This window comes from Pelmatolapia mariae, linkage group LG20 (assembly GCF_036321145.2).
Source record: "Pelmatolapia mariae isolate MD_Pm_ZW linkage group LG20, Pm_UMD_F_2, whole genome shotgun sequence".
NCBI classification, from domain to species: Eukaryota; Metazoa; Chordata; class Actinopteri; order Cichliformes; family Cichlidae; genus Pelmatolapia; species Pelmatolapia mariae.
Genome location: NC_086244.1, coordinates 10,302,150 through 10,312,529, shown reverse-complemented (window position 1 = coordinate 10,312,529; position 10,380 = coordinate 10,302,150). Strand labels below are relative to the sequence as shown.

Sequence of the window (10,380 nt, the reverse complement as noted above, 5' to 3'; positions counted from 1 at the left end):
CTGGATAATTGACCTTTTTTCTTAGTAGAGTTCATTCAAATTACCGTGACATTGATGCCCATGACAAGTGTATGTAAACTTCTGACCACCAACTGTAAGACTAAAGTATTAAATCAATGTAAAAAGAAATAAAAAAGGCTTGATAATATCAACCTCTATCAACATGCTGCAGGTTGAAACATGCACATGGATAGAATTTTATCTATCATCATGTTTTAGTTGACTAAAATCAATGTTTGTTTGCCTACATCTAGCCTGTTGTTCCGACTCATTACAGTCATTCACCATCTATCTATGCAAAAAGATAGTAACAGCAAAGGTCAGGTAAACACACTGCTCTTTATTTTAGCAACAACAACATCATGAAATCATCTCCACCTTCTTGTTCCGTCTTTTTTTTTTTCTTGCTCTGAACAGCAACAGTCTGGCATGACCAGCTTAAGGCTTTTAGATTCTAGCTTTTGTGTTTGAGGTACAGCCCCACCCAACTCCTGCCACAACAAGCTCATTTTATGGTACATTGTGTGGTTGTTATTGATGGATTGAGTTAGCACCATAATCAAAGCCTCTCTGGCTTTTTTTTCTTTGACTGCAGCAGGCGTGGTAAAGGTGCTCTGTGGGCTTTTTTTTTTTCTCTTTTGTTTCTGCCATCTGGGAAAAACGAGCTTAAAGGACGGTGTTTACAACAAAACTGTCATAGACACAGCTTCAAATTAATTTAAATGCACACGGCAGGACTCTCCCACATACACCCATACACATGCTGGTATGTGAGCTTGCACACACACACACACAGATACACACACACACACTAGCACACACAAAAGTCAGAAAATCTCTCCTGTGTGACTATTCTATAGAAAAACAACCCTGATAAAAGAAAGGAAGGTAAAACTTTATTTTATGAGTCCATTAATTAAAAATAATTTCCTCAAAAGATTCATGTAAAATGACTTTAATTCAGTGTAATTTGTCACTAATTATAGTTAAAAATGGACTGTGCTGAACAGTCCATTTTTAACAATTATTTAAATTCGGGTGGTGCTACTTTCAGCAGCTCCCTAATTCACGGGGTCGTGACAGGAGGTAGCGCTGCATGTTTGATTTGGCAGATTTTATATGCTGTGATGCCCTGCTTGTCGCAACCATAAGGGTCCGAACTGGAAAGCTTTAATTTGTTAGGTGAATTTGTAAACTGCTATTACACTGGGGTAAATTGTAATAAAAAAGGGCTCACTCATATCTGATATCTGGGCTAAGAGTTCCAGTTACATGCACTGATCACTGTTTTATGCAGGTGACTTTAAAATAAAAGCTTCTAAAAAGCTAAATCCTCTTCAGGTGATAGTTGACTGCAAACGCAGTCCTTCTTTCGGTCTCCACATGGACAGTTTACAAGAATGCATCCAAAACCTTCAGGAGGTCAACAAAACGCGTAAAACTGTTGGCAATTTGTCTACAAATACAAAAACACTGTTTACAATAATTAGCGTAGAATGAATGAATTATATATACTAAAAAAACCTGTAAAAAACTGCAACGGGTGGACTGGAATTCACGTGGATGTAACTTTGGCTTTACTCAAAAGAATAAAGTCACTTTTTCAAATATCTGCCCCTTACAGACAAAAGGAGAACGACTCTGGATTTAAGTAACAAGTACAATATTTCCACAATTTACAAGAGTCCTGTGATTTTGCTTAGTTTTCTCCAAGCGCTCTCTTTCTTTCCTCTTTATATAAAAGTGAAGTTGAAGATTCTCAGCTGCCCACGAATGGCACCAAAAAGCTTTGTCATCACTTTCTGATTGTCGTCAGCAGAATTAATTCTTTGGGAGACTCTCAGCCAATAGGCTTTCACAACACAGCGCAAAAGGAGTTTGGGGGGGGGGTTAAATGTTTTCAACAGTCTGTTTGCCTCTGTTCACATCTCTGCTACTGTAGCAGTAATTTCCTCAAACCAGACTATGCACCATGCACCAAACATGGCCTTTCTCATTTTCAAGGAACACAATAAACAGCCCTAGGAGGAGCACCAGCATCCAAATTTTCCAGATCCTAATAGGATTGTGCTCTAGAGTGATGTGTCAACACACACTCAATTAACAGGGGGTATGCCCCACACCCTATAAGACCCAACAGATCTGCGAAGAGGAGTTAGACAAGTGATTTTAATGCTGTGCTTTAATATTTTCACTAAAATTTCTCTGGATGTTATTAATCTGCTTGTGCCAAACTACAAAATTAGTCCTAAAAAGCTTTTGAGGAAATTATTAGGAAATCACAGACTGGCAAAATAAAGGGCTACCAAAAGTACTACATGCCTGTACCATCAGTAATATCAAAGCTATTCTGTTAGGAGTCTGGAGTCTGCAGCTATTTTTTAAACACTGTTCAGACAACAAAATATGAATACAGTACAAATACAGACAGTGCTGTCCCTCTGCAACAACTTCTTCATTTTACAGTATTTTACATGTAAATTATCATCTATCCTGTTTTGTTTTGGTTGTGGAAGATGGATGCAGTATGAAAATACAGCTGTTGAGTCCTGTAAAATGCAGTGTTCAGTACATACACATTCTGGAGGAAGGTGCATCTTGTTATAATAGTGATGGCATGTCCCCAAAATAACAGATTGCTTGTAAACACGCACATAGCTTACCTTAAAAACAAAAAACAAATATAGTATCACAGGAATGATGACAATCCCACTAACAGCATGAAAATGCTCAAAGCCTTGTCACAAATAATCACATTTTCAACTGTTTTTACATTCAACTCAAATGTTGCTTTTGATGTGCCCTTCGGATTAGAAACAGCATTTTCAGAGACTCCTTCAACATGAGTGAATAGCTATGGAAAATTGTGATTCGGGAGACCACTACCTGTGCTGCGTGTACATAAGATGGTGTTTAAAAATGCAGTGTGAGTCTACCTACTCACTCGGTGATGTTTGAGTTTTAGCTGCCATAAATAATCATGCATGTTGAAGGCTTGTCTCTGTTGTCGACCACCTGACGAGGATTTGCTGAAGCACCTTCGCCGAGGAGGACTTTCTGCCTCTGACTGATAACAGCTCCACTTCTCTGCCTGCCTGTGATCCTCTCTACCTTCCATATCTTTCTGTAACACATCCTGACCTGAGAAATGATACAGAAACCAAAATATGCACCGTCACCAGACAATATCGCAGAATCTTGCCCCATGTAGAAAGTAAACACACAACACTCCATCCCCTGCTGTGGCTGTTTGTGGCCAGAACAGAGAACCATTAAGTAAGTGTGGAGCTAAAACTGACCACTCAGTGAGAGTCATCCTCCTGCCATTTTTATTTAAGGCAGGATGTCCACACAGGAACAAGCTGAGTCACAGCACCATCGGCGCATTACACGGTGGTTTCGTACTCCATCACTTCTTTGGGAGTGCCCAGGCAGCGGTACTGAATCCTCGGTGTAACGGGGGCAGCACTCTCGAGCACCAGGATGGTTTTACGCAGCCGACGGTCGATGAAGTGAGCGTCCCAGGCGGGGTACTTCTTCCTGGGCAGGTCTATCCGGATGACGGGCCCCTCTGTCCTGGGTGTGAGGTGAGGCACTGGGGTCTGAGCTCCCCGAGGTGGCCGCACCTTAAACACATCCCCATCTATCCCCGGCTCTCTGTCTGACCCTTTAGTTCTCTGAAGGGTCCTGGGAGGGCTGCTTACCAGGTCAGGAGGGAGGCTGGAGGCTGGAGAGGCCAGAGCCTCCACGGGCACCTCCTTCTCCACTATGTAACTCCACCCTGAAACTGCACCGTCAGGGTGCAGCAGGCAGTAATACACAAACATGAAGAAGGTGCCCAAAGCGTAGCTGCTGGCCACCACGCACACCATCATGACGGCGTAAAAGTCTGAGGTACTCTGGCGCTCGCCAGTGCTGCGGTACAGGTACCAGAAGGTGGTGAGTGCCACATTCTCAACAAACACAGTCAGACTGTAGATGAGCATCCTGCAGCAGGTGCGCCCCTCTCTGACGCTGAACCAGCAGAAGATATAGACAATGCCCACCATCATGTTATAGATGATTTCCTCCCATTTGGACATGCAGAAGTCCGTTTCGCCTTGAATGATCCAAAACGTCATGATGCACCAGTGGGCCACGATGAAGATGCCAAAGTATAGCTGGAACACGGAGGCAAAGAGGGCAAACGCCAGCGTGCGAGCTCCGATGGTAAATAAGTGCCACAGAATCTGAACTATCACTGCATTGTAGGTCATGGGTAGCTTATCGTCTCGGGAGTCCCTCAGGACTTTCTGGTAGGAGGAGATCATCCAGGCGAGGGATATCAGTGAGGCAGAAGCTGAAAGCCCTGGGGAGAGAGCGGAGAAGAGGGAGGAAGAGAGACAGAGATTTGGCAAGAGGAGTAAGATGGGATGGAAATGGCTGTGAGTTAACTGTCTCACCATGTAGCACAGAAAGAAAATGCACTTCCCTCATCTCAGTGGGAGCCTGATTGAGGCGAGCTCAAGTGACTCATCGCTCACAGCGTGCGTACAGTGTGGGCTGCAGACTCATGACTGACTGATGTGATGATGTGCATGATGGCTGTGGTGATTGGTCGTTTTGGGGGCACTTACCCTGAAGGGGCAGCACCTGATTGGCCCGGATCATGATGGTGAGCTGCAGCACGAGCTGAGGGGCGCTCTTCAGGAAGGACTCCAGGAGACGAAGCATGCTGATATCAGCGCTCTCAAACATCATGCGCCAATAGTAGTGACGCCGCTCTGGGTCTCCGTGCCAGCGGCTCTGCACGCCCAAATACAAGGCGTGGACATACCTGAGTATCAGAGGCAGATATATTTCAGAAACTTTCAGCGGTGCATTAGTTTTTGTGAGATGGAAAAGGGAGATTAGGCTTTAATGCTGTGCTTCAAAAACTTTTGGACATCAAACATAGACTCTGAGAAGTCATAACTCATTATTCCAAACTCTGGGAGCCGTCAGTACTTCTTGCCAGAAAGCTGGTTACTTGCCCCACTGGGATTTAGATTAAACTGAAACTGAACTAAGCAGCTCTGTGGTTATAATTTTAGTACAGACATCAGAGGGGGGTATGTGTGAAGCTTGTCTCCAGTCTCTCTTCAAATAAAATAAGTCCAAGGAGTTCAGAAAAAAGTAAAATACGAGGAGCTGCGGAGAGAAAAGAAATCCAAATAAATGCTCTCAATCCAACCTTCAAGGCTGAAGGTTAGAAGGGAGAAAAGAGCTCGCTGCAAATCCTTTGTTGAACTCTTGAGCTTTGCTGACATGTAGTCCCACCTCCATTTGTTCTGCAGTGACCTTGTATAGGTACCAAACAGGATGCTGCAGAAAAGCACACATATTTCTGCACAAATGTGTTTGCACTATGCAAATATACAGCGTGTAAACAATTATCGCTACAGAGCATCTACATGTTGGAAAAACACCGGTGGTTGTCACGGAGGACTGATGCTATAATCGCCTCAGTAATTGCCTCGGGGAGAAGGGTCAGAGAAGCCCTATGTCAACAAGCCCACTGAACCACAGGGGAGATTGTGTAACCCTTTTTTTGTTCTGGTCCCTGCTACACAAAGCGTGCCTTGGGATGGAACAGACTGGGAAAATAGAGCATATGTGCAATAATGAGGGTCAAAGACTCAGCCACACAAGAGGACGCACACACACATACAAACAGTGTCATCGCACACAGGGCGTGTGACACGAGCCCGTATCACATCTCAAGCGCACTGACATTCAATTCTGGTAGCCGGCCCAAATTGATCCCGGTTCACCTGACTAATTGTGTATCAGTGACGGCTCATTCCTGAGTTAACAGCTGAGGGTAAAACACACAGCGGTAATCCTCTTAATGTGCAGACACGCTGGTCTGAGAGCAGCAGCAGCAGAACGGCAATGAACGGGGCACGCACCACAGCTTTAATGGCATTACCGGTAATTCTGTGCAGACACAATGTTTTAATGTGATCCAGGACACGCTCTCTCACACTAGTCTCCAGGAGGAAATAAGGAATCAATATATGTTATTACCCATAGGGCTGTCTAAAGAGGCAGGAAGAGCGAGAGCGAGAGAGGACAGAGATTATGCAGGCCTACGGATAAATCAAACAACTGATTTGCATCTTTCTTTCTACAACAGCCCGACATGTCTGCAAAACACAACTTGTCTTTGAATGTCATTTTGTCTAACCGTCCACCTACTACAGTTTAGATGAATGCCTCCTCCTGGCTGGCAGCAGTTCAAACCTGTCAAAGCCTATCAGGGCACTCCAAGCTTGAGCACCGACTCACCATCACTGCTTGAGTAGCTGACCTACAGACCTACTGCCATCCATTTGAGAGCAATGCCAAAGTGTACACTGGTTTGTTTTTAGCGCCCAGTAATTAAACATGTTTGGGTATGAACATGGCTCGAAGGAAAAAAACTGTTGGGAGGTTTGAGAATATGGATTTTGCAAACATAAGAGCCAGAGCCTCAAGGTAGGAACTAAAAATACACCAAACAGTGATAGAGAGGCAAGTATCACTGTAAATGTGAAGCAACTCTCCTGACATTTATGACTATTATCCTTCTTCTTGAGCAGTCAGGCTCCTTCCTCCTACTGAACAGACAAGAGGATTTTTCTTCCTTCTTGTTTTCCTCCCATTTTTACTTCATTTGAAGGCGATTGGTGTGGATGAGTTGGTGATTTTCAGACAGATGATTGACCTAGAAGCCAGCCAGGGGGTTGGGGGAGTGGATGGGTGGAGTCTAATTCTGCCTTTCCATGCTCGTGAAAGACGTCAAACAATACAAAAAGATATTCTGGCATTTTGGGCGCAGTCCTCCCTGAATGATTAGGTTTCATAACTACAGGGAGTGATGCTGGGCTTTGAAAGACACACACACACACACAGCCACAATGTGTAGTCCCCCCTCGGCTCAGATCACGCTTTGAGTATTCTGACTTACCTCCAGACCTGTGCCAGCTGAAAGATGTGAATGAGAGCCTGGAAGAGCCAGACGAAGACTCTGCAGCACCCCCGGGCTCCTCCCCCGGTGCCCGGCCCTGGCAGCACCCCGGCCGCGGCAGAGCGGCCAGCGCCCCGCTCGCCGCTGTCCTTGGTGCTGATGTCGCGCTCCGCAGCTCCCGACGCTGCCACCACGGCGGCCGCGGCCGTGCCGCTCTCCACGGTTTCCGAGAAATCGTAGGCGAACCATCGGAAGCTCAACACCTGCACGACCACGGACGGGACTATCACAAAGACCAGAGTCAGTACAAACTGCGGGTAGTACTTCCTTAGGTAGTAGTCCGCGGCCAGCCACAGGTCTGAGGCCCCGTCCGCGAAGAACACCAGAAGGGCGCACAGCGTCCAGCAGCAGTCCGAGAGGGTATAGCGCTGCTCGGCGGGACGGCGCTGGGGAGGCCGCGGGTCCGACCTGGAGGGGCACTCGGGTGGGATTGCGTTTCGGAGAGAGACGGGTGCACCGTCAGATTTCGCGGCCATATTTGTTGTAGGGAAGCGAGTAAGGGATGGGAAAATGATGGAAGGGGGGGAGGGGGGTCGCCCAGCCTGTCGGTCTGTAGACTATGAATGCGTGTGGGAGAGAGGGAGGGAGAGAGGGTAAAGGAGGCAGGGAGGAGGGCCAGAGTAGGAGAGAGAGAGGGACTGAGGGGGGGAAATCATTGCCGCTCCTCAATCATCGGAGATCATATAGGAAAATGAGATTTTAAGCGGTCTGAGCGGAGATTTCTCTCCATCAAAGGGAGCCGAGCTGCTCGGTTACAGCGGGTACTTTGGGTTTGTCCGTCCACAAATCCAGGAATTTATTAAAAGACAGAAGTGGGAGAACTACTGAAATAGTTTACTCGACACAAAGTAAAAATAATAAAGCTGAAGAATAAATATTACAAATAGAAGTTTCACATTTTAAAAAACTGTAATCTGTAACATTATAAATTACTACCGCATCATAGTAGCTTAATGATTCCTAACCAGGGTCCCCTAGAAGGTCAAAGAGGTCTCATAGCATTCACAAAAATAATATAGAGTCTGCCTTAATTTTTTAAACATTGCTTTTATGTGTGTGTAAAGTGCATTAACTGTATTCAAATGATGGTCATATCCTGGGTCTAAGAAGCTAAATGGCCAGCAGGGGGCTTCTGCTTCCAAAAAAAGTCCAGTTAAATAGAAGTCTGTGAGTTTTCTGTTGAGTTTATGTTCTCAGTCGCTGCTTTCAAATCATATTTAATGCAAAGTGAGGTTTATTTTGCAAACTATGGTTATTTTTAGAGTCAAAAAGGGTGATAAAGCAGAGAAGCTGGCAGAGTATCTTGTGCGGTGTCCCTGGGGTTCTGAGATCCACTCTCAACATGTCTGCTTTCAGAACACCTAAATGGTGAGGACAAAAACACTTCGCTGAAGGCTACATTCACCCTTTTATAAACAGCCTGAACGAAAAATGAATGGCTCAAACTTACCTAGTGTAAACGGTGCGGGAAATAATTATTTGATCCCTTACTGAATTTGTACAGTAGTGGCCAAAGGTTTTGAGAATGACACAAATATTGGTTTTCAAAAAGTATGCTGCTTGAGTGTTTTTATATCTTTGTGTCAGTTGTTTCTGTGATGTTTTGAAGTATAATTACAAGCACTATATAAGTCTGAAAGGCTTTCATCGATATGTTTATGCAAAGAGTCAATATTTGTAGTGTTGGCCCTTCTTTTCCAAGACCTCTGCAGTTTGCCCTGGCATGCTTTCAATCAACCTCTGGGCCAAATCCTGACCGATGGCAACCCATTCTTTCATAATCAATGCTTTGAGTTTGCCAGAATGTTTTGTTCCCCGAGCCACTTAATTATCACTTTGGTCTTATGGCACGGTGCTCCATTATGCTGGGTAAGGCATTGTTCTTCACCAAACTGCCTTTGGATGGTTAGAAGATGTTACTGTTAGAGGATGTTTTGGTTCCATTCTTTATTCAGGGCTGTGTTCTTTGGCCAAATTGTGAGTGAGCTAACTCCCTTGGACGAGAAGTAGCCCCACACACGAATGGTCTCAGGGTGCTTTACTGTTGGCATGAGACAGGACTGATGGTGGTGCTCACCTTTTCCTCTCCAGATAATCCTTTTTCCAGATGCCCCAAACAATCAGAAAGGGGCTTCATCAGATAAAATGACTTTACGCCAGTCCTCAGCAGTCCACTTCCTGCACTTTTTGCAGAATATCAATTTGTCCTGACATTTTATTTGGGAGGAGTGGCTTCTTTGCGGCCCTTCTTGACACCAGGCCATCTTCCAAAAGTCTTTGTCTCACTGTGCGTGCAGATGCACTCACACCTGCCTGCTATCTTTCCTGAGCAAGGTCTGCACTGGTGGCACTCCCGCAGCTGAATCATCTTTAGGAGACCGTCCTGGCGCTTGTTGGACTTTGTTTGCCCTGAAACCTTCAATTTCAACCGAACTTCAATTTTGGTGCAGTCTTAGTAGCAAAACCATCCTTGCCTGTGAAGCCTTTTTTATGCAATTCAATGATGGCTGTGTTTCTTTGCAGGTAACCAAGGTTAACAGGAATAACAATGATTTCAAACATCACCCTCCTTTCATCACCTCCAGTCTGGTATTCTAAACCAGTCAGCATGACATAATGATCTCCAGCCTTGTGCTCGTCAACACACTCACCTGAGTTAATGACAAGATTATTGAAATGATCTCAGCAGGTTTTTTTGGGATTACGTTCACTGTCAAGGCAAAGAAGGACTTCGCAATTCATCTGATCACTCTTTATAACACTCTGGAGTATATGCAAATTGCTATCATGAAATTTGAAGCAGCAAACTTTGTGAAAACAAATATTTGTGTCATTCTTAAAACTTTTGGCAACAACTGTAAGTTTGCTCACAAACAAAGAAGTGAACAGTCTCTAATTTTTATGGAGAGAAACAGAAAATCAACCGAAACTCCAGAAAAACAGATGACACAAAAGTTATAAATGAATTTATATGTCATTGAGTGAAATAAGCATGTGATCCCCTACAGCCCAGCCACAATTCTGGCTCCCACAGGTTGGCTGTATGCCCACACAGATTCATATCAATCAATCAATCAATCAATCAATCAATCAATCACTCACAGATATTCCTGATCTTATCTTTTTATGTGTATAAAGCACACCTGTCCACAGAATACCTTTCTTCCATTTCAACCTCTCCACCACCTCCAAGGCCAAAGAGCAAGTCTGTAGACCTACACGGGGCTGGAGTGGACTACAAGACTATCAGCAAGAACCTTGGTAAGACAATAACAGTTGTTGGAGCAATTAGGAGCTCGTTTATGATCTGGAGGCAGTTGGGACCATAGTCACCAAGAACATCACTGGAA

The 10,380-nt window shown here is 44.7% G+C and overlaps 1 protein-coding gene across 1 annotated transcript; it reads right to left on the bottom strand.

Annotated features, from left to right (window-relative positions):
* Nucleotides 1-328: 328 nt before the first annotated feature.
* On the bottom strand, nt 329-7,574 carry xkr7a (XK related 7a). The gene is made up of 3 exons (XM_063464931.1): nt 6,971-7,574; nt 4,617-4,816; nt 329-4,348 (listed from the first exon to the last, which is right to left on the bottom strand). The coding sequence occupies exons 1-3, from the start codon at nt 7,504-7,506 to the stop codon at nt 3,387-3,389; spliced, it is 1,698 nt and encodes a 565-aa protein (XP_063321001.1). The 5' UTR covers nt 7,507-7,574; the 3' UTR covers nt 329-3,386.
* Between the last annotated feature and the right edge of the window lie 2,806 nt (nt 7,575-10,380).

What these genes read in the sequence shown, in the direction of transcription:
- xkr7a (XM_063464931.1), bottom strand. Translation starts at nt 7,506, where the DNA reads ATGGCCGCGAAATCTGACGGTGCACCCGTCTCTCTCCGAAACGCAATC. An exon ending in CAGCTGGCACAGGTCTGGAG is followed by an intron (nt 4,817 to 6,970) that starts GTAAGTCAGAAT and finishes TCTGATACTCAG; the next exon opens with GTATGTCCACGCCTTGTATT. An exon ending in TCAGGTGCTGCCCCTTCAGG is followed by an intron (nt 4,349 to 4,616) that starts GTAAGTGCCCCC and finishes CTCTCTCCCCAG; the next exon opens with GGCTTTCAGCTTCTGCCTCA.